Here is a 26,620-nt window from a genome sequence, read left to right on the forward strand (position 1 = left end):
AGTCGTTGTCGTCACATGCGAAAGCAGCAAAGCGATTACTTGTAGAAATATCCTTTTTTTTACAGATGGCGTGTGCAACTTCTTCGCTCGCTTCTTCTTTGGACAAGTAGGAGAGCGAATGTCACGGTCCGGTGATTTGCATAGGGCACAAGTAACGGTTGGTTCATTCATATCTACCACAGCAGCAGGATTAGGACAGGTATTTTGCATGTGACCTTCTTTGTAACAATGATAGCAAAAAATACGACGTGGTCGGAAGGGCTGAGGTTTGATGATCGCAGCGCAGAAGGCAAGGTACTCCGGCAGAGTTAATGGGCCTTGCAGAACGAGCAGGTATGAGCCGCGGCGCCCCCTAGGCCGTGCTTGCAGTACTACGTGAGTTTTACAGCGAATGTTTCCGCGCACATCCTCCGGAGGACTTGTGCTGTCAAGATGATAAACCATGCAGCGGAGGCTGTCAGGGCTAGATGCAAATTATACTTGCACCGGGACATGCTTGCTATCGTCGTAACTGCGTAACTGCGCACATTTTCTGGGCGTCCACCAAGGATGACAAGTTTTCCGTGATGGTGTTCGATGGGCGATGAACGACGAATCCGCAGTAGTTCGAATAGCCAACAGCGTAGTCAATTGTGGCTTGAACATACCGGGCAGAGATTGCAGTCACATCAAAGCGCAGTGTGAGCTTGATGGTGACGCGGAAAGAGTGAGCAGCAGGTGGAAGCGAGTCTTGACTTACGGGAGGCATCAGTGGAGGTGTCAGGGGCTCAGGCACTGGTGTCGTCCCTTGATGGGAGCGCTGAACAGGTGTGACGGGAACTGTTTCTTGAGGGAGTGCCACAGGCACGGAGGCGGTGGAGCAGTCCATGGCACAGTCCTGTGTCGTTGCTTCAGGAGACGGAGCAGGCTGGAGGCCCGTAGGCGCTGAAGATAGCGTGGGCGTGGAGGCTGCGTCAGGTGGCAACACAGCGGGCGTCCGCATAGCTGTCGTCGACGACGCAGAATTCATGCAGGCGCGCAGCGCGGCCTCACTTGGCAGCGCCGAGCTAAGCCTAGCTTGCGCCTTAGGGTTCCGGCTGGGTTTTTTTCACTTAAGAATCGTTCGCATCTATGGGCTTCGCTGGGAAACGAGACCTCCTTTAGCTAATAAAGGAGCAGTTCATGCACTGGGATTATCAGTGTCCCTTTCTCAATAAAACTCCGAGAACATGGCCCCAGCAACAAGCAGCCTGCTTGGGTGGGGGAGCGCAGACAGCGCAACAAAGACCGCCATCGCCGGTGAGTAGATTTCTTCCACTGACGTTAAGGGGTGATTTTCAATACAATACCACTGAATTTCATAGCGCTATGTATAAATTTCGTAATTTTTAATAAATCACTTGAATGGAATTGTTTTGTATTATCATAGTGTAGCAGACAATGGGTAAAGTATGTCCGGTCCGAAGGAGGTGAGGTGTAACATACGCATTTTTTTAAATCTTAATCAAGAAGAGCATTGCACTGAGATAGTGTGGTCAAGATATTGTTGGCCAAGAAGTAAATTATAAGCACTAAGCTACATAACATTTTATAGAATAAATGAGATTTAATTACGAACTGCTGTCGGGAAAGATATGCTGATTTCGTTAACATTCCAATGAAAGCTATTGCAAATGAGTGTGAGAAATAAATAAATTTTTAATGTGATTTCTTTCCATCATTATTACATGATAGAGGGCGGGAAGAATGAAAGCGCTTACCGCTCGGCTATGCTACAACTTTTCACGGTCAGATTGTGGTGATTCTCGCGGCGATTCCCAGTGTTAAAAAAGAATTTCGGTTTGGTCCTTAAGGTTGGACGGGCACAGTTTCCCCTCTTGGTTGTGTCTAGGCGGTCCACTTTCGGTAGCCGCCGATTTTTTAGTGTGAAAGCACATCTTGTGTAATACCTCGGAGTGACCCGGGTAAACTCGGATTAGTTCGAAGGAGCGTCGCGCCAGCTGCAGCCAATGGGAGGAAGCTTGGGTTAGTTCAGAGGAGGGTCGCGCCAGCTGCAGCTAATGGGAGCAAGCTCAGGTTAGTTCGGAGGAGCGTCGCGCCAGCTGTAGCCACTGGGAGGTAGCTCGGGTTAGTTCGGAGGAGCATCGCGCCAGCTGCAGCCAAAGGGAGGAAGCTCGGCTTAGTTCGGAGGAGCGTCGCGCCAGCTGTAGCCACTGGGAGGAAGCTCGGGTTAGTTCGGAGGAGCATCGCGCCAGCTGCAGCCAAAGGGAGGTAGCTTGGGTTAGTTCGGGGGAGTGTCGCGCCAGCTGTAGCCACTGGGAGGAAGCTCGGGTTAGTTCGGAGGAGCATCGTGCCAGCTGCAGCCAATGGGAGGAAGCTCGGGTTAGTTCGGAGGAGCGTCGCGCCAGCTGTAGCCACTGGGAGGAAGCTCGGGTTAGTTCGGAGGAGCGTCGTGCCAGCTGCAGCCAATGGGAGGAAGCTCGGGTTAGTTCGGAGGAGCATCGCGCCAGCTGCAGCCAAAGGGAGGAAGCTCGGGTTAGTTCGGAGGAGCGTCGCGCCAGCTGTAGCCACTTGGAGGAAGCTCGGGTTAGTTCGGAGGAGCATCGTGCCAGCTGCAGCCAATGGGAGGAAGCTCGGGTTAGTTCGGAGGAGGATCGCGCCAGCTGCAGCCAATGGGAGGAAGCTCGGGTTAGTTCGGAGGAGCATCGCGCCAGCTGCAGCCAAAGGGAGGTAGCTTGGGTTAGTTCGGAGGAGTGTCGCGCCAGCTGTAGCCACTGGGAGGAAGCTCGGGTTAGTTCGGAGGAGTGTCGCTCCAGGTGCAGCCAATGGGAGGAAGCTCGGGTTTGTTCGGAGGAGGGTCGCGGCAGCTACAGCCAATAGGAGTAAGCTCGGGTTAGATGAAAGGAGCGTCGCGCCAGCTGCAGCCAATGGGAGGAAGCTCAGGTTAGTTCGGAAGAGCGTCGCGTCAGCTACAGCCAATGGGAGGAAGCTCGGGTTAGTTCGGAGGAGCGTCGCACCAGCTGCAGTCAATGGGAGGAAGCTCGGGTTAGTTCGGAGGAGCCTCGCGCCAGTATGGGCAGTGTGGGTAGGTTAGGGGAAAGGGCGGTAAGTGGGGTTAGAGGGCATGCGCGCACTATGTCATACATATCCGGGAACGCGCACCCACAATGCGGGCATCTCCGTTAAAAGTCGGTTTAAGATCTTGCAGCACTGCCGAGCACAGCACCGTGTTGGTGTATGAGCGAAGGAACCAACGCTCATCGCTTCTGGTCAACCTTTCGCAGGGGGATAAAAGCGGCTATGCTGGGCTCGATACAATTGAACAATGTCTTTGTGTTAGCCGGGTTATGTTCTGATACCTCAGGCGGCGCGTGTAGAGGCGATGCCCGGCGGTTGAGCGCGCGGGCTGAGGCGTCTACAGCGCCGTTTCCCCTTAGTACCGCATGTGCTGGGGTCTAGATGACGACACGTGTCCAGACGATCCAGGAACTCGTATCTTTGTAAAATTTTGACGGCGCGTCGAGAGATACGTCCTTGTTTTATATCCCGGCACGCTCCGTGGGAGTCGGTAGCGATAACCCGGGAGTCTGGTTCTGCTTCTACAGCGGCGATGCTATGGCGACCTCCTCCGCGTGTGTAATGTTTGGGGCAAGCAGAGTGAGTCCCTGAACGTGCTTTATTGGACGGACTACTGCGGCCGTATACCATCACTCGCGGCGTGGGTCAGCAGCCACGGGGGATGGTATATGGCCGCAGTAATCCTTATTAAACGATATTAGGTTTATGGTAGCAATGTTAATGTAGTAATCCATATTAACCGAATATTAGGTAACCGATATTATTACATACGCGGATACCTCCTCTGCGTGTAACAATATCGGTTACCTGGCGCTTATTGATCAGCTTTGATAGCTCTATGAGATCTATTCTGCCTGTAGGCTCAGAGGCTTTCATGCTTTGGCATTTCTTAATAAGATTTTGAGTGTGCTTATAGAGATTGCTGGTATCCTGTCTAACCATCCTACCACTTACTTCTAGTGCGAACTTCGTAATGACAGCTGTGAGATTAACTTTCATTGTTTGAACACTAAGGCCGTCTTCCTGAGTTAAAGACGAATATCTGTTCTGCAGCGAGATCCTGATTTCGTCTGCGTTCTTTCACCGCTAACTCGTTTAATTGGCTTCCGTCTCACTAGTTCCTACCGATCCCTCTTCTATGCTAATTCGAGACCTTACCTTGCCAATTTGTCATATTAAAATAAGAAGAGTTTCCTCCACAAATTGCAAAGCGGAGGTGGCGTCGTCCACATTGATTGCGAGCTATTGCAAGATTTCTGTTCACAACGTTTCGCCTTAGTACACCAGGCTCTTCTTCCGCGCTAAGTAGGGCTGCGGTGTCAGTAGGCTGTCTTTCCCAACCTTCCTTGGCACAGGTAGCATTAGGCTGAATCAGCTGCGGCATACACTGCACAGCAAGCATCGCATATACACGAGGTTCTGACCTACTCCTTCGGCACGATTTGTATGCGGCTTCATGAGTGCAAAGTCGAATGTGGTAACGATGCGCGTAAAAGGCAGGCAGCATTAAGGTGCAATAGCAACAATTTATTATCATGACGGGGTTGGTGTTCAACACTAAATGACTGGGTTAGTGCTGGAAGCCTGATAAACATTATCGAAGGTGTAACCAATGGCGGAAACGGAGTTATTGTACATGCCATGCATATTGGTTTTTTCTTTTTTTAATTACGGACTCAAAATGTTGCATACAAATACTACACACAATAGATCGCAGCGAGAAGCGTTCATTACATTGAAGCAGGCCCTTACACCACCCATAAAGAAGTGTAAAGGCTGAAATGAAAGACAACTCCGGTCAGGTTACATGAGTAACACAACATATACTCATATTTTAAAAAGTGCGACTGTAGCAGAGCGAAAAAAAAAGCATGCCTGCGCCTCGTTCCTTTAGACATTATCGACACTTGTATACATGCACGTAGTTTCTTTATCACATCCCTCTGGGTGCCTTTCTTCCCAATGTAATACAGAAATATAATCCGCGTTAGGGTACGACGTACAAAAAGTGTCGGGGATCAACGGCCGTCACTACTGCGCCTCCCTACTTCCTCCATGCCTCCCTAGCACGCGCCTCGTTACAGTCGGCCATCGAAGAGAACTGGTTTCTACCAGCCAGGCATCGGCGGCCGCCGACCACTGCTTCCGAGGTTAGCAGGCAGGTGGCACGGCCCTCTTGCAGCGCGAAGTGCGCGAAGTAGGGAAAGCGGAGGTGGCGCCGCTCGCATGGCACGGCGCGAGGCTTGCCGCAGGAAGGGTGGCGCTGCGCGCGGTGGCCGGCGCACTGGGCCGTGCACTCGGCGGCTGTGGCAAAGACGGCGCTGTCGTTCGACGGACACGTGTCCGAAGAGAAGCTCCACAAGTGGCAGCGGCCGCTGTCGTAGAACCACCAGCTATTCCTCATGTCTTCCCTGCAACAGGCAGACCGCATGGTGTCTTAGCGGTACTCACCTATGGGGCAGAAACGTGGAGGCTAACGAACAGGGTTCAGCTTAAGTTAAGGACAACGCAGCGAGCTATGGAAAAAAAAATGATGGGTGTAACGTTAAGAGATCGGAAAAGAGCAGAGCGGGTGAGGGAACAAACGCGGGTTAACGGCATCCTAGACGAAATCAAGAAGAAGCTAATATATAAATTGAGTTCTGTAATAAAAAACGATAAACTAATAACCTGGATTAAGGCTTACCTGACAAACAGGCGCCAGTTTGTTACACTAAATGGTGCCCTCTCACATTGCATTCCAGTTGAATCGGGAGTTCCCCAAGGATCTGAGCTTGGACCGCTTTTGTTTATTATTTATATTAACGATATCGTCCAAGATCTCTCTGTTAATGTTAAGTTATATGCTGATGATTGTGTCCTCTATGAACGAATTAACTCAAGTGAAGATCAAATCAGGCTAACTAATGACTTTCGGAAAGTAATGCGCTGGTGTGATAGGTGGCAAATGGTGATAAATTTTGATAAAACAGTATATATGAGAATAACGCTTAAAAGGAATCCTCTTCTCTACCAGTATGGTACTTCCGATAGTGCACTCTCAGAGGTAACATGCTACAAATATCTCGGCCTATGGATTTCCAATAATCTTTCCTGGAACAAACATATTGATACCATCTCGGCAAATGCTCTGCGCAAAATATTCTTCTTGAGGCGTGCACTGCGGTTCGCTACTCCTGAAACACGTTTCCTTGCGTATAACACTATTGTGCAGCCAATCTTAGAATATGCCGTAATGATCTGGGACCCATATACCAAGATTAACATTAACAAATTAGAAAGGATTCAAAAGAAAGCAGTAAGATTTATTTATAATTCCTATGGCCGCACCTCTATCACTAATCTTATTAAAAAGAGTGGCTTACCATCCGTTACTGATAGAAACCGTATCTGTCGTTTGAAATTCTTTTTCCAGTTAATTCATGGGCAATACAACATTGACATCTCGAAAATTGTTAGTTACTCTAGTGGTTATGCAACACGCCTGAGACATTCTCTTTCCGTAAAACCTTTATCCACAAGAACGAACTGCTACAAATATTCCTATTTTCCGAGAACCATTACCGAATGGAACAACCTTGCTGGTCATATAGTCGAAGAGGATAATTTGTCCCATTTTGAGGAGCTGCTGCACCAAGTGAAGAAATTTTGAATGTTCGGTTGATGAGTAATTTGTTTAGATTTACTTAATTATATGCTTGGCTCTATGACTGCAGTATAATATTCTGAGGTTGTGAATTGATACAGTACAGTGTGATGTACTAATTTCGTTGCTGTGACGCCTTGTCTGCTGTATTTCATTTTCTTTGTCCTTTGGTGTTACACAAATCATGTACCCACCTGCGATGGTCTTGTAGTTCAATACCGCAGTATTTATAAATAAAAATAAAAAAAAGAAATAAAAAAAAGAAGTGGGCTTGAGCAAGGCATGTTAGACCAAGGTAAGATAACCGCTGGTCCTTAAGGGTAACGGAGTTGATTCCAAGAGAAGGCAAGCGTAGCAGGGGGCGGCAAAAAGTTAGGTGGGCGGATGAGGTTAAGAAGTTTTCGGCAATACGATGGCCGCAGCTGGCAAAGGACAGGGTTAATTAGAGGTACATGGGAGAAACCTTTGCCCTGCTCTAGGCGTAGTCAGGATGATGATGATGATGATGATGATGATGGTGATGATGGTAAGATGTTTTCAGTCTGGCTCGCTCTTCACTGAGCACGCCAACTAGAATTTGGCCAGGTCGCAAAAATCGAGCGACGTAAAAAAAGTAGAACGACGAAATGAACGCACGACGAAATTGTACTAGTTATGAACTGTTAGCACACAGAAGAAAGCAAAAGGCTTGGACACCGCAGCAGCTTCATTGCGTGTCATACCGGACGGAAAGAGGACCAGAAACTGACAAAACAGGCCGAATGTACGGGAAATCCCATATGCTTGTCTGCAGACGTGGACACCAGGAAAGCCTGGGGTGCGCCCCAGGTGCGCCCTAGCTAAACATGCACCAGCCAAGGCTGGTTCTCTGGTACAGAGTTGGCCAGCGGTTTTTACAATGCAGAGCTGGTTTGGGCTGTTGTGTAGGTTTTTGCATTTTCTGGATTTGTCAGCTGAAGTCCCTATTACGTAAGCTCTTCCCCATCGAAGGAGACATTTTGATGATAGCTGTTGAGGTGACAGATAGCGGTGTGGGGAAGTAGTCCGTGGTCAGCTGCTGTGCTCTTACAGACTGCTCTCTATTAACGGGTTTGCTTGGATCGAGGTGCATAGACGCGTCGAATCCCGGGAGTGCCTCAAGGTGCCAGGTTTGTGGTGTGGGCCGTAAAAAAAAATTGTCTTTCAGGCTTGTACCCTGCTTTGTCATGCTTTTGAATTCTGAGGGACGGCCATCTCAACAGCATTTATTATTATCAGCATCAGGCAATGCTCTCGTTTTCGGTAACGACATGACAGGACGACAGTGGAACCAATGCTTGCACCAGAAATGAACTATGAATTGTGTAAAATTGCAATCAAGAAAACTGGACGGCACAAACTTTAGACAAACTTTTATATGAAAGATTTTACTACGCATCGAAAAAATAGACCATTACATTAGATGTTTGTACAGCAGTACCTTAAGGCGTTCCACAGTTGTCTCACAATTAAAATTGGTCTCTGAAAATCCTGAGCTTGAGTTGTACTCACAGTAATGTCGTCACCCACAGACGCCTAACGGCCCTGTCGGAGCGGACGACAATACAATAGTTGTCGTGCACTCCGACAGGGGCGTCAGGCGTCCGCGCATGGAGGAAGGAAAAAACTAAATTTTCCTTCTTCCATGCGTCCGTGGGTGACCTCATTACTGCGAACACAGCCACTGCTGAGCACGACTAACAGAACAACCTGCGGCTTAAGCAGCATCGCTGTTAAAACACTGGGTACAGTGCCCTTGAGAGAACGAAATCATGTACTGCCGCCACCTTATGACCAGACAAGTGCAAACTAGCGTACGAAATGGCGCGCTGCGGAGCTGAGCTGACCATAGCAAAGCTGGGTGGTGTGCAGCTACAATTATAAAAATACGTGGCCGCATTATTAGGCCACCTAATGTATCAGATTGCAGCTTATGACAGTAGACGTCATTCCTCGTCTTTACATCTCTCGTTCCCTTTCCCTCCTTTTGTTTCGTGGGCTTCGAAAAGGTGGGAAATAAATCACCGACTCTCTTTTGTTCGGCGCAGCCTCTTGGTACAATGAGTGCCCGTTTCTTGTAGACGCTTGTTACGCGCTGTCAGGAGCGCCGAAGCCGCGCCACTCCTCAAAAGAGCACTGAAGATGTGCCATCACGAATGCAGCGGTTTTTTATCAGGCTTCTACAATATGATTATACTTCGCTGTTTTTGCCTGGTAAGGACTTGCTTCTGGCGGACATATTGTCACGTGCAAGACAACTGGTCGCGTTCAAAGTAACAACTGGTCACGCACAGCGGTATTCAAGAAAGCAGCACCAACGTCGTAAGTACATGGTGAGGACTGAAGGCCAATGGTTCCCGAGACGAAACAGGCAAAACCGGCTGCATATTCCCAGAAACGGTACAAGTGTGCACGAAGACCAGGCCGTCGACAGCCCCGGAGAACAATCACACAGCTTGGCGCAACCAGTCAGCCTTCCGAAATTTCTTTTGAACTGACAAGTGAGGATATCACTCCATTACAAGCAACTGTCATGTCGCTTCTTAATAACAAGGTTGTGTTGCTAACACATGAATTATTATTTAAAGTCCGCGCATTTCGTGAGTAATATAAACCATAATGTTTACTCTTAAATCCTCAACGGTTTCATAAAAATCAGTCACGAATAAGTAGAGGCCGTTTTTTACCCTTTGTTTAAAGGGATACATTACTTAGCTCTTTCGTCACACCAATTTCATCGTTTTATCAACTACGCTACTGCTGTAGGCTTTCACAGAGTGAAGAGGAACGCAGTTTGAGTTCATCTGGCGAAGTGATTTTATCCACAAAGGGTCTGAAAACTAAGAATATTCTTGAAAAATAAAATAGCGAATAAAGCCCAATTACTTGGCAGTCTGCGCAAGCAGAGACGAACTGAAGTATGTGCTTTTCACTAGCCTGCTTGACCTGCGAGACAGTAACTTCTCTGTCCTGAGCACACAGCTAAAAGTTTCAAATTCTAAACGTTTTTCTCAAGGGGTGCCACTGCGTATTGCGGTAAGAGCACCTTAAGACATTTTAAGGCGAAAGCCTTTAATGCCTCATCGTGGTCGACAGAAGGTTGTCGATAGAAAGTTGTCAGCAGAGGTGTCACGCTTTTCGGTTGGTCGAAATGGCCATGACGTCACAGTGCGCGGATTCGCAGTAATGAGGTCGCCCACGGATGCCTGACGCCCCCCTTTTGGAACAGACGACAACAAATAAAATAGTTGCCGTCCCCTTCCCCTCTGACAGGGGGCGTAAGGTGTCCTGGGTGACCATATTACATACCTCATTACTGCAAACAGAGCCATGGGTACAACCGAACTCATCAAAGCAAAGAGAGAGTCGTGCTAAAGAAGCAGTCAAAATGTGCAGTTGTAATATGTACTCAAAGTGTGTACTCAAAAAAGCACAAGTACAGCACAAACAGTCTCACAGTGGATGCCAAACAGTGCATCAGGAAAGGCTTTCGCCTTGCAGCACTAGAGAGAGCCAAAGTGCCCCCCCCCCCCCTCCCCGAATTTTTTTATTCCTATTCTCAGTTCCAGGTGGTAAGGCGACTACACACTACAGCACAGCTTCCGAAATTTTCAGGAAATCCTCTGTCCATACATCCCTCACACATTTACCCTCTGGTATCTCATTCATCTTGTCCAATATGAGTCTCAACTGATCCTTGGTGAGTGTTTCCGCCCATCGGCCTGTTTTAGCCTGTCTTATGAACTGGATGGTATCCTGTCGAATTCCTGCGGCGTCAAATTTAACGCTTGAGTTGCGGTACGCTCGCTCGATAAACTTCTCTTTACGAATGTGGAGAAATTTTCTCATAAACTCGGCGTCGCATTGGTCAACGATTTTGCTAAGTAACTCCGGGTTCTCGCGGAGAATCTCAGCATAGTTGGGGGAGAGAAACTCTGCCAGGCAGAGAAAAACACCTTCACAGTCTCGCGACGCCTCCTCGTAGGTGAAAAAGAAGAAATTTTTCTCATCTCTTCTCGCGTAACCGGCGTGCAGGTGTCGAAAATAGTCTCCTATGACCGCCGTTCCTGACAGGAAAGTTGGTAAAAACTCTCCGAATGACGAAAACTTAGGCACGCCAGAAAATGCTCCCCATGCCTCGTAGATTGATGTGCAGACATCCCACGGAGCTCGGGCAACGTACACATATTTCGCTTCTAGGGTGATGGGAACTTTTCCAGGTTGCAGGTGGGTACGAAGCAGGCGAGGTGTAGACGTCACTTCATCAACCTTCTTGCCAGAATGCTCGAGAAAAAGAATCTTCGACGCGAACTCCTCATGAGTGCGAGCACTGCGTCCTTCGAAACAGATGAGCTGAATCATCTGAGCCGTCCAGTGGGTTCCGGAGCTCGGATATGCCATCAGGATGATGTCGTCTTGTCGAGGTTTCAGTTGAAGAGCTTCCCGAATCTTGTTTGAGCCAAGCGTAGCGCTGTAGCGCTCTCCGTCCACCTCCTGCTAGATAGTGTCTTCATTGGACATGTTAGCTCTTCGCCTAGAAAACACAGAAGGCAAACAAAGAATATCTTTTAAGGTGTTAGGCAATCAAAAGATACTAACTATGAGCCCTCAGATCTAAAAATTTTGCATATAATAGTGTAAATGATGCTTATTACACGGGATAATCGAAGACCGGCTTGTTTTTGCAGTGAAAAGAAGAGTAACTTACAGACCAGACCCCCTTCCGCATACACTTCGGAACATCTTCAAGCGGTCTTTATTCTGCTCTTCCCGGATTTTTATTCTTTGGTTAGGTGGCAGACAAAATCGAAGAACTGGGCTTGAACTTCAGGCTTAAGACTCCAAACGAAGGCGAATTACAGTTTCTGGATCAAAGATTGATAGAGAGCCTGGACCACCTTTGTTGGGCTTGCCATCTGCGATCAGCAAAAGAGTTAAATTGAATTTTGCGTACGCGCAATATAGAACGTCATCGAGGACCTCATCGCTGTGCCTTGCTTGAAGTGTGCTGTATCAGTCTTGCCACCATCTCATCAGTGTAAGCGCAGAGTATCAGGCGGAAAGGCGAAAGCAAAGTGGTTACCCAGGTCACGTGATTAGCAGAGCAAGCGAGGAGGTTGTTCGGTTGGTTAAGTGCCAAGACAAAAGCGGGAATACAGAAGAACGCTCAAGTCCGGTCGTAATGTCACACGTTGATCGACTATTGCGCGGGACTAAGAATATCGCTGGCAGGTGTGGCGTTCTAATCACTTTTTCAGCCGCGAAAAAGCTGTCAAGGCTATGCCCTTTAATTGAATGGAAATCGCAGCATGGCACGACGGCGGAAAAAAAAACTATAGGGGCACTTTGGCAGCCTGAAATGCGCTAGGCGAAATCCTCTGTCACGCTACTTCGGCTGCCAGTGACTGCCTATGTTTGTTATGGCTGCACCGCTTGGGAGCCATCCTCCTACACTAGCTGCCGCACACCGACTGACCACGGAGCAGCGCTCGACGCCGCCGCGCCGACTGCTCCATCTATCGACAAGATGGCGTCACTTTTTATCACCTGCGCTCGTCGAAGAGTCACTCCAGGCGCTGGATATAACGCCGAACGGACGAACGGGAGAAATGTAACGCCCGACAGATGGACGGGAGTATGAGTCATTAAAGGCTGTCGCCTTAAAAGTGGTTGTGGTGTTAGGGATGTATCACCGAGTGTTGCTTGTAAGGCCGGCATAGAGTAAACAGGTACCTTGACATGTGTTAAGGCGTACGTTCGTCGAAGAGGAAGTTGTTTGAATGTGAGGCTGATGGAGCATGAGAGGTGCCTCAATGACGGTGATGCTTCGATAGATTCGGTGCTCTACTGTCGCAGCTGCAGCAAGCACAAGAAAGGATGTTCTCCGCTATACTCAAAAAGGAGTTTTCCGTTTCGTCAACGGGACCGAGTGACGCGGGAGACAGTGGAAGCTTTTTTTTTTTACAGTGAAAACCGGACATCCGTGTATGAGTGATCGGTCGGTTAGCCTATCAGAAAGGGGGACAGATTTTTAGAAGAGCGTTTGAGACTTGCATGTTAATGTTTTCGCGCACAAAGTTTGGCACGTGGGGTGTGAATACTACGGGTTGTTGTTGGTTTTTGTGTATATATTGTAGCGCGGTACACCGAACGGTCGAGCGATAGCTGTTCTCGATTCTACTATGACTTGGCTATTTCTTGCCTCTTGGCTTAACTTGTTGCTTGCAGCTGCTGCGTGTGTGTTTTGATTCGGATTAAGTCAAATTTGGAAAAGTAACAGGATCTTTACTGTATGCAGGGCACAGAACAAGTGCCTATACGCCTATACCAGCAGGTATGCTACGCATCCCTCGGGAAAATTTTTTCAACTACTTTGAGGAGTTAACTATACTACCTATATTGTTCTTGAAAACGTAGCAGCACGAAAAGACGAGGACAAAATAGACACAGGTACGACAGGACATATGCTGCGTTTTCAAGATGGATCATATACGTTTTCAAGATGGATCAATACCAACTGGCCCAAACTTCGGTGTTTTTGCATAGTACCTCTATTTTTCCTTCTGCGTATTCCAAGGCAAACCTCCGGAACGGTTTCACTGCGACGTTGATACGTAGAATTCTTGAGAGAGAGAGAAAGGAATTTTAATGTGGGAAAGGTGGAGAGGTCGGCCGGTGGTAACATGGCCGGTGGTGGTATCCTAAGCCCGGTAAGGACCTTACAGAGGCGGAGGAACGCACAATTCCCCTTCTTCACACCAAATCACTGCTGTGCCCGGCAGTTTTAAAACGCTTTGTTCCTGCATGTTCAGGAAAGTGCCCGTACTGTACGGAGGAGTCTTCGGACATCTTCCACATGATATGGGCATGCCAGTCAGCACCGAACCTCCCCCCAAAACCCAGCCCCACCCGCGAGAACATGGAGGCAGCCCTGCTCGGCTGTAAATTAAAAATAGCCAATCACAAAAGACAAGGGACAAGAGAATGAGTGTTCACACCACAACGACTGGACTATCAGCTGAAATTTATTAGAAAAGACATAGTCCCAGCAAGGCCAGCAGAGCACGCGCAACAGCCGCAAAACAAGTCACAGCGCAATGGACTCACAAGATATCACATCTACCGTGACCAACCTAAAATAGCGAATTCTTTCCAGAGTAAGCGCACCAAGGTTGTGTTAATGCAATCATCGCCTGACAAAGTGGTATGGTACGCTTCCAATATTTCTCGCTCTTGTGTTCCCTTGCCTGTACCAAGAATCGTTACATTGCTGAACAAAGGATAATGGCGAGGCAAGTTTGCAGCATCATCGGACCCCATGGAGGAGTGGTGCTCACGCAGCAAGTCATTAATACACCGACCAGTTTGGCCGATGTATACTCTCTCGCATGTGAGGAAGGACATGCACACGACCTGTACGACACACGCCGTGAAACGGTTCTCGTGCTGCGTTGTGCAAACGTGGTACCTTTCCCTGCCTCGAGAAATGCGCGAGCACAGATCAGAAAGATTGCGAGGAGCAGAAAACACCACACTATCTTGTCCCTTGTCTTGTCCCTTGTGACTGGTCATTTTCAATTTACAACGTACCAACTGGCCCACATTTCAACCCTATTGCTCGGCTGCTCCGACCTGGTGAGCCAGAAGGCCCTGGTCGACCGAGCCGCGGCGGTCGCCAATGGGGCCCTGTAACGAGGAGCCCACCTAGTGATTGTGAGACGTAAGCTTCCTCCGCGTATTATACCTGTAATAAAGTTTTTTTCCTACAGACAGGCACGCAGAAGTCTATGCGCTCGTGTCAGAAAAACATGAGCGCTTTCAGTGCCTGTGAACATACGGGAGCTGGCCTACCAGAAAGCAGGGCAATCCAACAGCAGCCTTCGCAGGACGGCAACGGAAACGCAAAACTGTGATCCGTGCAAGTATGATACGTTTATTCCACTGGCGCATCATGCAACCAAACATCTGCGTATGTATGACTTTCGTCTTTCCACGCCCACCAGGGACTTTGTTGAAGCATTCCAGGGCGCTGTAAATGAGTGGATTTTAGTGTTGATTAAAACACACAATTCTTCGAAGCCTGTCCAATCGCGAATATCAATATAAATATAAAAACATATCCAGCCTGCTTCCAGCCATGTTGAAGTAAGCTTCATTCAGCTGTGTTTTTATGGCATCTGCTCAGGAAATTGTACCCAGTGCATCGGCCATTAGCAATATCCGCTGTATAATTGAAAAGGTAAACAATTTATGGCGCTCTGCGTTGCAGCTGGCCACGAAAATCGCAGCTTGTGTGTGTTGTTTTTGACGGCACAAAAAGCAGGCATGGCTCTTGGAACAGTGAACTCCTGAGTCGTGCTTTCAGCTACGTGGCGGTAGTGACAGATGTGCGCTGCATGCGTCGGCACTGACAACGTTGTGGCAGAAACGCGGTACTGAAGCCATAGGCCGTCGGCGTTTATGTTGTCGTTGGCGTTGGTGTTCACCACGTTTCAGACTCCGATGATTTTAAGGAAAGGAAGCCATATAGCTGCCGCCCTGGGTCAGTGGAAGCCTGAATCGCGCTTTGAGGTACATGGGGTGATGGTACAGGGAGATGTTAGCTGCGTGCGTTAGCGCTGACAACGTTGTGGGAGACACGCAGCACTGCAGCGATAGGCGCAGCGTTCAATGGGTGAGGGAACTCTCGCGATCAACCATTAACTGCCACCTGCCAGGGTGGCAGGTTTTAAGGAAAGGAAGTCATATAGCTGCCGCCCTGGGTCAGTGGACGCCTGAATCGCGCTTTGAGGTACATGGGGTGATGTTACAGGGAGATGAAGGAGCTAGACACCGCAGAGGACACGGGACAGAGAAAGAAGACGACACAGGGCGGTTTTACATTTTTGAGCTTGAAGTTAGAACCTGGTTTATGGTGAACGCTTATGCCCGTAATTCGCGTCTAGGTTTTTCTTGTTTTGCGATAACAAAGCGGTGCGTATTGCCAGTGTGCTCAGTGCAACGAAGGTACACGCACGCTCCTTTGAGAAACCCCCCCCCCCCCCATTAGGTCCGCCTGTGCCCGGTTTCTAGACCCTCTAGCTAGAGAATGGGAGGCCCCATTGCCGGGGTGGCAGGGTGGAAACAGTGTGAGTTCTATTATGGAGTCAATGCAAATTCTGCTTTGATCAAATTTTCGCTTATTATTTTTCTTCCACACGTACCGGTGGCAAAACATGCACCAGTGAAAAATTTGTTCCAATGCGAAAGCGTGTTCCTTCTGCCAGTCCACTTGAGAGTTAAGATTGTATCTTCGAAGCATCTGTACCAAACTTAGCGTGCCGCCGCAGTGGCTCAGTGGTTATGGTGCTCGGCTGCTGACCCGAAAGACGCGGGTTCGATCCCGGCCGCGGCGGTTGAATTTCTTTGGAGGAGAAATTCTAGAGGCCCGTGTACTGTGCGATGTCAGTGCACGTTAAAGAACCCCAGGTGGTCGAAATTTCCGGAGCCCTTCACTACGGCGTCCCTCATAGCCTGAGGCGCTTTGGGACGTTAAACCCCATAAACCAAACCAACCAAACTTAGCGCTGTTGTGTTTTCCTTTTAGTGCATCTTCGAACCATGTCTATAAAACTTGGCGTGGTTGTCAAATTTACCTTCTGCGACACCTTTTACATTTTATGTTTTTCTTTTGTATATATCCTTTCTTCCTGTGCGGTGTTTATTTGTCGGCTGTGTTTCTGGTCATGTTCCACCAGCTAGCTCAGAAAGGAATTCTTCATTGTGGTTGTCGTATTTGCCTTTAAGTCTGCCTTCAAACCATCTGTATCGAACTCAGCGCGGCTGTCGTACTTACCTTTTAGTGTCGGGTGCTCTTGTAATGTTTTAGTGCCTTTTACTGCTAATGAAATTTTGCTAGTGAGCGATCGCTTGGGGAGAAAAAATTGTACTATGGGTGCAGTGATTTCTGCTTCAAGAAGTATTATGTTCATTATGCTAAGGGGGTGGCAGATCTTTTTTATTTATTCGAAATATTAATTCAAAAGTACCTTGAAAGGCCCTCTTACTAGGGTACTGCATAAGGCGGTTACTACATCTACTGTGACCTAATTACTACAACTACTATGCCCTAATTACGCGAGGTGTATTGTGGATCAATATTGTTTCAGCTAGAAAAACTGGCTGTCAGAGCTGCCGTGGTATACCGACCATCTGTTTTGAACGTACGAACAAGTGAGTGATGTTTTTTTTTTTTTTACTGCAGGCTCATCTCACACTGAGTGTGCAGAGGGGAACTGTGGCCAAGGCTGTTATCGCAATAAATCAGGTCATAATACACGTGGAGGGAGCCGAGAGAGCACCTGTGCTTGCAAACAGCACAGCGGAAGTCCTCCGCGCTGCGATGCGCACTTATGGGCACGCCCAGCGGGCTAAAACTGCCCGAGGTATGGTGCACGGGAAAGAGCTGTAGAATTAGGCTTAATATGTATTAAGTTACCAAGTACATTTCTTACAAGATCCATCTAGCAGAAAATACCGAAATATTACCTAACAAATATTATCCGCGGTATAAAAAGCAGGTAGTGAATAATGAAGTTTAACACTGTTCAAAGGAAATGGAAGATACACCAGATTTATTCGTTATATAGCCATTGCTTCGTTATACCGGTATATGCCTTTACTGGCAACTGTCGCGTCCCAACGGGCTTACCTGCCACACCGAGTATAACGAAGAGAACACAGCTGGGGTTCTGTGCGCCGTGAATGTGCATTGTGAAATCAGCGCGTGAACAGAGCGTGTACCACGTGACCGAATGTACCTACACACATCGAATATGCAAGCCTCGATTTTGGTAAAGGTCAAATTTCGGGATCAAGGGAAGATTGTTGGACCAGTTGGTCCATAATCATAGCAACGGAACGGCGCGAAAAAAACGGGACAGGAAGACATGAGGTGATAGACACAGCTCCGATGGACTATGATGGACAAATTTCGGGGGTGGCTAGGGCCAACATTAAAAATGACTCGGGCCGCATTTGATGGTCGCCATGGTCGCCATCGTGTCGAGCAATTATGGTTGGATATCGGTTCTGGTTCAAATCGTCCAAGGTCAAATTTCGCGGGTAGCCCGGGCGAAATTTTTATTGTTACGACATACTACACCGTCATTAACTTGTACAGTCAGGCCGGAATGAAACGCGAACACGCATATATAATACATTTCTGCTTTGCAGCGAGATATTCCTTTACAACCTATTTTCGATTATGCCTTCCAGTAGGCCCTTTACCCAGACACATGAATCAGGCTAGTTGTACACTTCAGCTGAAAGTAGGCAGGTAAAATATTTTGTTTTCTTGACATGCTCTGTTCGCGTTTCATTCCGGCCTGTCTGTACCTCATTCACACAGTTATCTGATTATGACTTCACGTGACGTGGTGCCAGTTTCGATGTACACGTTCTGAGGACGCGATCTGCGGACAACTTCCGGTGATAGGTTTTGCTTCTCACGATCCATATAATGTTTCCCACTAATAAAACAAAAGAACGCTATGCGGGACTACGCTCTTGCCGATTCACTGAAAATTAATCACATCATCATCATCGTCATCACTCTGACTACGCCCAGTGAAGGGCAAAGGCCTCTCCCATCCCTACTGAAAAAAGTTTTATGAGGCAATAAACTCATACAGTTTATCATACAAATGTCATAGACTTATCATGCAAATCACATAAAATTATCATTCAAATGTCATTCATTTCTGTGAAATCATACAGTCATCATCGAGATATCATAGAATATCATACAATCTATGCAATTCGTATGATATTCTATGATATCTCAATGATGACTGTATGATTTCACAGAAATGAATGACATTTGAATGATAATTTTATGTGATTTGTATGAGAACTCTATGACATTTGTAGGATAAACTGTATGAGTTTATTGCCTCATAAAACTTTTTTCAGTAGGGATGTCTAACCAATTCACCCTGTCCTTCGCCAGTTGTGGCCACCGTATTCCCGCAGATTTCTTAATCTCAGTCGCCCGACTAACTTTCTGCCGCCCCCTGCTACGCTTGCCTTCTCTTGGAATCCACTCCGTTACCCTTAAGGACCAGCGGTTATCTTGCCTTTGCATTACATGCCCTGCCCAAGCCCGCGTCTTCCTCTAGATTTCAACTAGGGTGTCATTAACCAGCGTTTGTTCTCTCACTTACTCCGCCCACTTCTGGTCTCTTAACGTTACACCTATCATTTTTCTTTCCATAGCTCGCTGCGTTGTGCTTAACTTAAGCTGAACCCTATTTGTTAGCCTCCACATTTCTGCCCCATAGGTGAATACCAGTAAGATACAGCTAAGAGCCTACCATATGCGCTCCACCCCATTTTTATTCTTCTAGTTATTTCCACACACACATACAGCTAAAGGTTTGAAATTGTGGACACTTTTCGCAAGGCGTGCCTCTGCCTTTTTTTTTCAAATAAAGCTGCTTACGGCATTTTTATCCAAATTCTCAGTTCCAGATACAAAGACGACCGTGTTACAGTGCAGCTTCTGAAACTTTCAGAAACTCTTCGCTCCATATATCCCTCACGCATTTCCCCTCTGGGATCTCATTTATCTTGTCCAATATGAGTCTTAGCTGATCCTTGCGAAGGGATTCCGCCCATCGGCCTGTTTTAGCCCGTCTTACGAAATGGATAGTATTCTGTCGAATTTCCGCCGCAGTTTTTGCGGCATCAAATTTAAGCGTTGAGTCGCTGTACGCTCGCTCGATAAACTTCTCTTTGGGAAGCTGGAGAAATTTTCTCGTAAACTCGGCGTCGCATTGGCCAACGACTTTCCTAAGCAACTCCGGGTTCTCGCGGAGAATCCCGGCATAGTTGGGGGAGAGAAACTCTGCCAGGCGGAGAAGAACGCCTTCACAGTCTCGCGACGCCTCCTCGTAGGTGAAAAAGAAGAAATTTTTCTCATCTCTTCTCGCGTAACCGGCGTGCAGGTGTTGAAAATAGTCGCCCATGACCGCCGTTCCTGCCAGAAAAGCTTTCAAAAACTCTCCGAATGACGAAAACTTAGGCACGCCAGGAAGTGCTCCCCATGCCTCGTAGACTGACGTGCCGACATCCCACGGAGCTCGGGCAACGTACACATATTTCGCTTCTGGGGTGACGGAAACTTTTCCCGGACGCAGGTGGGTACGAAGCAGGCGAGGTGTAGACATCACTTCATCTACCTTCCTGCCCGATTTCTCGAGAAAAAGAATCCTCGAACAGAACTCTTCATAAGTGCGAGCACTGCGTCCTTCGTAACAGATCAGCTGAATCATTTGAGCCGTCCAGTGTGTTCCGGAGCTCGAATATCCCATCAGGATGATGTCGCCTTCTCGAGGTTTCAGCTGAAGGGCTTCCCGTATCTTGTTTGGGTCAAACGTTGCGTTGTAGCGCTCTCCGTCCACCTCTTGCCAGAGATTGTCGTCTTCACTGGACATGTTAGTTGTTCGCCTGGAAAACACAGAAGGCAAGCAAAGAATATGTCTTAAGGTATTAAGGCAATCAAAAGACACTACTTAACTACGAGAACTCAGATTTAAACATTTTGCACATAATAGTGTAACTGATGCTTATATTACGTATTACATGGTGTAATCGAAGACCGGCTTGTTTTGGAGTCAAAAGAAGAGTAACTTACAGAGCAGACGCCCTCTCACAGACATTTCGGAACGTTTTCAAGCCGTCTCTATTCCGCTCTTCCCGGATATTTATTCTTTGGTTACGTGGCAGACAAGATCGAAGAACTGGGCTGGAACTTTAGGCATGAGACTCCAAAGGAAGGCGAATTAGTTTCTGGATCAAATATTGATAAAGAACCCGTACCATCTTTGTTGGGTTTGCCGTCTGCAGTCAGCAAAAAAAAGTTAAATGGAATTTTGCGTCACCGCAATAATAGAACACCATCCAGGATCTCATCGCTGTGCCGTGCCTGAAGTCTGCTGTATCAGTCTTGTCACCATCTCATCAATGTAAGCGCTGAGTATCAGGTGGAAAGACTAAATCAAAGTGGTTACCCAGGTCACGTGATCAGCAGAGCAAGCTAGGATGTTGTTAGGTGGGTTAAGTGCCAAGACAAAAGCGGGAATACAGAAGAATGCTCAAGTCCGGTCGCGATATCATGCATTGATCGACTATTGCGCGGGATTAAGAATGAGGCTGGCAGGTATGTTGATCGAATCAAAATTTCAGCCGCGAAAAAGCTATCGAGGCTATGCCCTTTAACTGAAAGGAAGTCTCAGCATGGCACGACGAAGGAAAAAGTGGTTGTGGTGTCAGGGATGTATCACCGTTTGTTGTTTGCGAGGTCGGCATAGTGTACAAAGTTCCCTCGACACGTGGTAAGGTGTACGTTGGTCAGAGAAGAAGTTGTTTGAATGTGCGGCTGATGGAGAGAGAGGAAAGAATTTTAATGAGAGGAAAAGGTGGAGAGGTCGGCCGGTGGTAACATGGCCCTGGCCTGCTACTCCATACAGGTGAAATGGAAGGGTAGGAAAGGGAAAGTGCGAATGAAGATTGACGATGGCGTAATACAATGAGTTTCATGGGTTATGTCTACACACACACACATTGGCTGGCGCTCGCATCGTCAGACAACTGAGCAACTGAACATGACACACTTTCAAGAAATGAAGGAAACGCAAGTAGCACTCCGAGCTAACAACACAGCAAATATAAATAACAATGATATTAATAGTACACAAGTATTGACAAGGTTACAAAGTAGTTCTGTACTTGCAGTCTTTGATAACCAGTGGTGTTTTGAATTGCGTTTAAGGTACGCGGAAGGTTATGAACTGAAGACTGTAATTTATAGTTCCTACAAAGAAATGGCATGACCCATACATCCTCATTTAGTGTGTGCATTAAAGACTGGAGTAATTCTAAGGTGGCCAAAGTTGATGAATAATTTTTGACATGGGTGGTGGAAAATACTTTAGTTGAAGAAGTCGAAACTGGTATAGGTTATTTACGCGGATGATAGAATGTGGTTTGAAGGCATCCCGGCCGCGGCGGTTGAATTTCTTCGGAGGAGAAATTCGAGGCCCGTGTACTGTGCGATGTCAGTGCACGTTAAAGAACCCCAGGTGGTCGAAATTTCCGGAGCCCTCCACTACGGCGTCTCTCATAGCCTCAGTCGCTTTGGGACGTTAACCCCCATAAACCAAACCAAACCAAACCAGTTTTTGATTCGATTTTTTTAGATTTGCAAGATGATGAATTATTTTTTGTATTATAAACTATTTATTAATGTTAGTCTTTGCAGTTGTTGCGCAAACTAAACTTCAGTAATTTAAATGTGATTGGAACAATGCATAATAAAATATAATTTTACATTTTTGAGGCTGAGTGCCATGGCATCAAAGAAAAGTTTTCGCTAAGGTGTTCAATACGGTCATCCCAAGTCAAGTAAGACGAAAAATACACACCTAATGTTTTGTGTTTGCTGACAATATAAATAACCTGGCCTTCAAATTTTAGTATGCCACTGTGGTGTACATCTTTATTCTTAGCACGAAACATTATTGCTTTGGTTTTTGCTGCATTTAATTGAAGTCGGTCTAAGCGACACCAGGTTGATAATTTTTCTAGAGCAACATTACACTCTTCTATGAGACACTCAACATTACGGCCACAGACAAGCACAGTAGTGTCATCGGCATGTATAATAAACTGAATGATGTTGTCTATGTTAACCATGTGATTAATGAAAACATTAAAAAGTAGGGGCCCCAGCACCCTACCCTGTGGTACGCCAGGGCGGATTGGTAGAAAGTAAGAAGTTTCATTATGGATACATACAGCCTGATTTCTGCTGCAAAGATAGCTTTCAAATAGTGATAATTTCTTGCCACGGATCCCACATGAATATAGCTTTTTTTATTAGAATATTATGATGTAAGCAATCGAATGATTTGCTGAAATCAAGAAACACGCCAAGCGTAAAGACATTTTTCTTTATATTCTGCAAATGTTTTCTTTCAGTGTCAGCAATGCACTCTCAGTTGACCTTCCGGTTCTGAAGCCAAATTGCGATTCTGTTAGAGCATTGTTTTTATCGAAAAACTTTATTATTCGCGAAAAAATTGACTTTTCTAATCCTTTTGAAAAAACTGGAAGTACAGAAATGGGCCTGTAGTTTGAAGCGACGTTTCGGTCACCTCCTTTATGAATGAGTGATATACCCTGGTTGCTTTCATGGCAAGGAAAAAATTGCCTCAGTCGATTACCAAATTAAAAATGTGCGTAAGCACAGGGGACAGTAAGCCTATTGTGCTTTATTGGTTTTATTTGTGAATTTTAAATATCCAAAGCCTTACTGTTCCTTAAGCTCATGAATGTATTGCAAACTATGGATTCATTAGTCGGCTGTATAAATGCACTATTCGCAGCTTGTGTCAGACTGATCTCACTATTGTCTGTACTGGCTCCATTCAAGCAATAAGCGATGCTGTTCACAAAGGGGTTATTGAAGTAATCCGCAAGAGCTTTACATGTTATTTCATGATCATTTATGTTTATTGCTTTGGGCACGGTGCTGCCCTTATGACGGCCCAAGACATCATTTATTACTCTTCAGGCAATATTAGTGTGCTGAGGGGTAACATTGTCAAACTGTCGTTCATAGTACGGCTTCTAGCCCTACGGAACTAAGAGTTTAGTTTATTCCGCAGTTGTTTGAAGAATTTTAGTGTCGCTTCCGAGGGCGTGCGGAAAAAAAAGTGGCAATGTCGATTTTTACTTTTTATCACGTTTATATGTTCATGCGTGAAGAAAATGCTTCTTGTAGATATGTAAAAACTGCCGAATACGAGCATCATACGCATCGTCTGCACATTTTATGCACGTAACAGGTGACCAATCGTGCTTAAAAATGTCACATTTGAATGCTTTCAAAGCGCTTTCAGAAATACGCTGCACGAAGAAAGGCTCTTTTTATTACTCCGTTTACGTACCTCCCCTTGGTAAGTAACAAAATTAGGACCATGGTCGCTCACATCAGACGCTAACGGGCCGACAATGTCAACATCGGCTTCAATGTTAGTAATAAAAAGCCTATTCCAGTAGAGGTAGCACACGTTACTCTAGTTGCCGTGCTGATTAAACATACGTAGCCAGCAGAGACTAACAGCACATTAGAATCTCTGACAAGAATGCTTTGTTCTAAAATATTGATATTGAAATCACCGCCGCAAAGTAGACGACACTTGTGTACAAAACTATACAGTAATAACTCTTCAAAAAAGCTCATAAACTGCAAAAAGTTACCAGTAGTGGTATGATGCTGAACACATACTATTTCATCTCTGCTTTGCACCATCAGAACCTCATAATCTTCTCTTATCCCGCTGAAATCTGGAAGAATACGGCATTTTTTGTGGGCATCAATATAGATAGCGACGTCGCCACCATGCCTATTGGTACGAATTAGGACGAAATTTTCGTAATCAGGCACTTCCAACATTTTGCAACCATCTTGGTATCAGGTCTCGGACAACATTAGAATGGTGAACTTGAAAGAAAACTGGTTCATAAACAAAGCTATGTCGCCCTCTTTGTTGCCAGCCGAGAGAGCGTTAAAGGTGCACTGAAGAGGAATCTGCACTTGTCTTTTTGCCGCGGGAACTCGATCTACACGTTCCTAGCATTCTTAGAAACTGCGACTTATTGCCCTGTATGGCCGATTTCCCAAATTAAATCGAATTAACGGCCGGCTCCCGCCCTTTTTTTTTTTAATTCTGCCTCGTACGGTGGGCGGAGTCGACCAACGCGTGGAGTGCCTTTCACCCAGTCCCGTGGCGGCTTGCCGCTCTGCCATCGGTGGAGTAATACGTAGTAGTCCGTAGTAGCAAATAGTCCGCGCGTATTTTTATTTCTGCGGGCTTATTTTGCGGCTATATTATCTGCGAAAGAAACAATTTATTCATGGAAACCTAAAAAACAAAATAAAGCGAAAGCAAAGCCTCCACGGGGCTGGCTGAAAGGAACTTTACGCGTTGGTCGACTCCGCCCATCGTACGAGGCAGAATTCAAAAAAAAGGGCGTAAGCCGGACCTTAATTCGATTTAATTAGGGAAATCGGCCATACAGGGCAATAAGTTGCAGTTTCTAAGAATGCTAGGAACGTGTAGATCGAGTTCCCGCGGCAAAAAGAGAAGTTCAGAATCCTCTTCAGTGCACCTTTAAGATGAAGTGCTGAATTAGAGGACAGATTTTTCAGATGGATTGCGCGAGCCAAAACAAACTCGTGGTAATCTATTGTTTCAGACAGAGTAGCAACCAAAAAAAAAAAGCTTTCTTAGACTTGTGTCTGACGTACTTGCTGTGTCATCGGCTGGCACTGCCAAAATCTTGCTGACATCGGCTTCGAATATAGTCGGTACGATAGGAAATTTTTCAGTCCGCCTCATGAAGATCTTCCCGTTCTGCGGCCAGGCGGATTTCGAGTTTTGATAGTAGTTTTTTCTGGTAGCTATGAAAAGTAGTTTCTTTTCCGTTGGGCAGAGATGCTCATTAACATAAACAGGGGCTGGGTCGTTAAGTTAGATGTCATCGTTGGTCAGGAGCATTTTCTTAGCCTTCCTGAGTACAGTGTGGCGCTTTTCCCGAGATCGAAACTGCACAACAATGTTGGGCGTGTCCGCATTCCTTATTGGTACACGATGACATGCCTGGAGTTCCGGTTCCAGGAGAGGTTCGCTTATTGCCGTGCCAGTATTTTAAATTAAATCAGCAGTAGACTCATTCTCATGTTTCAGAACTGCTCTGATTTCAAGATTGTTTCTCCTAGAATACTGTTCAGAATGAACAACGCGCCTTTCAGCATCCAGAATTCTGATTTCCAGATCCTCACGCTTCTTCTGGAGCACTTCATGTTCACCTGCAAGCTCTCTGGCTTTGGCAATTCCTCCATCTGCCTAACTTGACGGGTCTTTTATGTCACCATGAGCAAATTCAATGGTTTCCCGCAAATAAGCCTGTTCACTCTTAATCTCACGCAATTCGTTCATTACTTCCCATTCTATGGACTCACGAAAAGTTTTCAGTTCGAGTTTCATTTCATCTTTTACCTTTGACAGCTTAGCTTTCATTTCTTCTCTAGCTTTGGCTCAGTCCTTCGACATCCTAAAGTGTGGGTGCCATTATGATAGGGAAACGAACATGAGAAAAAGCAGGAAAATGAAGCACTGGATGCGACCAAGAAATTGCAGCCAACTTGGCGGCCGCGACAACTACAAAAGAAGAAATGATAGTACACTCTGTTCACTAACCAGCAGTAACAGCAGAAAGATACCAGTGATGTGCACGATGGCTTGTCGCCGCTGCCCAGTGGCGCCGAAGAGTTTCCAATGCTTGTTGTGTAGAAGCGATGAAGTCACGTGATGGCGATGCAGCAGGCCACAGCAGAGCCGACACCTACAGGGACACCAGGGTGGCCAGCCTGCTTCTAGCGTTCGTTGGCACGCACGCTTCCAGCTTGATCGTCACCGGCGCTTAGTGCGACTGCGTTGCGATTGGCCTGAAGCAACAGCAGAAAGATACGAGGGACGTCCACGCTGGCTAGACGCCGCTGCCCCAAAGGCGAATATCAATGGAAATATGTATAAAAATATCAAGCCTGCTTCCAGCCATGTTCAATTATGCTCCATGCAGCTGTGTTTGTACGGCATCTGTTCCGGAAATTGTTCGCATAGCATCGCCAAAGAGGAACGTTGGCTGTACAGGTAAAAAGGTCAACTCTTTCTGGCACTCTGTATTGCAGCTGGCGATAACAAGCGGCAGCGTGTGTGTGCTGTGTTTTGTGGCACAAAAGCAACCAAGGCTATCAATTGCGAAACGCAACATTTAATTTGCTCCCTTTTT

At 46.7% G+C, this 26,620-nt stretch overlaps 1 protein-coding gene across 1 annotated transcript; it reads right to left on the bottom strand.

Annotated features, from left to right (window-relative positions):
- Window positions 1-18,609: 18,609 nt before the first annotated feature.
- On the bottom strand, window positions 18,610-26,320 carry LOC149366442 (amine sulfotransferase-like). The gene is made up of 2 exons (XM_089559136.1): window positions 26,029-26,320; window positions 18,610-20,209 (listed from the first exon to the last, which is right to left on the bottom strand). Exon 2 carries the CDS (start codon window positions 20,194-20,196, stop codon window positions 19,249-19,251), a length of 948 nt encoding a protein of 315 aa, XP_089415262.1. The 5' UTR covers window positions 20,197-20,209; window positions 26,029-26,320; the 3' UTR covers window positions 18,610-19,248.
- Window positions 26,321-26,620: the final 300 nt, after the last annotated feature.

The sequence above is a fragment of the Amblyomma mixtum genome, chromosome 1 (assembly GCF_055824585.1).
Source record: "Amblyomma mixtum isolate Tamu chromosome 1, ASM5582458v1, whole genome shotgun sequence".
Taxonomy (NCBI): domain Eukaryota; kingdom Metazoa; phylum Arthropoda; class Arachnida; order Ixodida; family Ixodidae; genus Amblyomma; species Amblyomma mixtum.

Bases quoted from the DNA above. Each gene is read 5' to 3' on its own strand.
- LOC149366442 (XM_089559136.1), bottom strand. From the start codon at position 20,196: ATGTCCAGTGAAGACGACAATCTCTGGCAAGAGGTGGACGGAGAGCGC.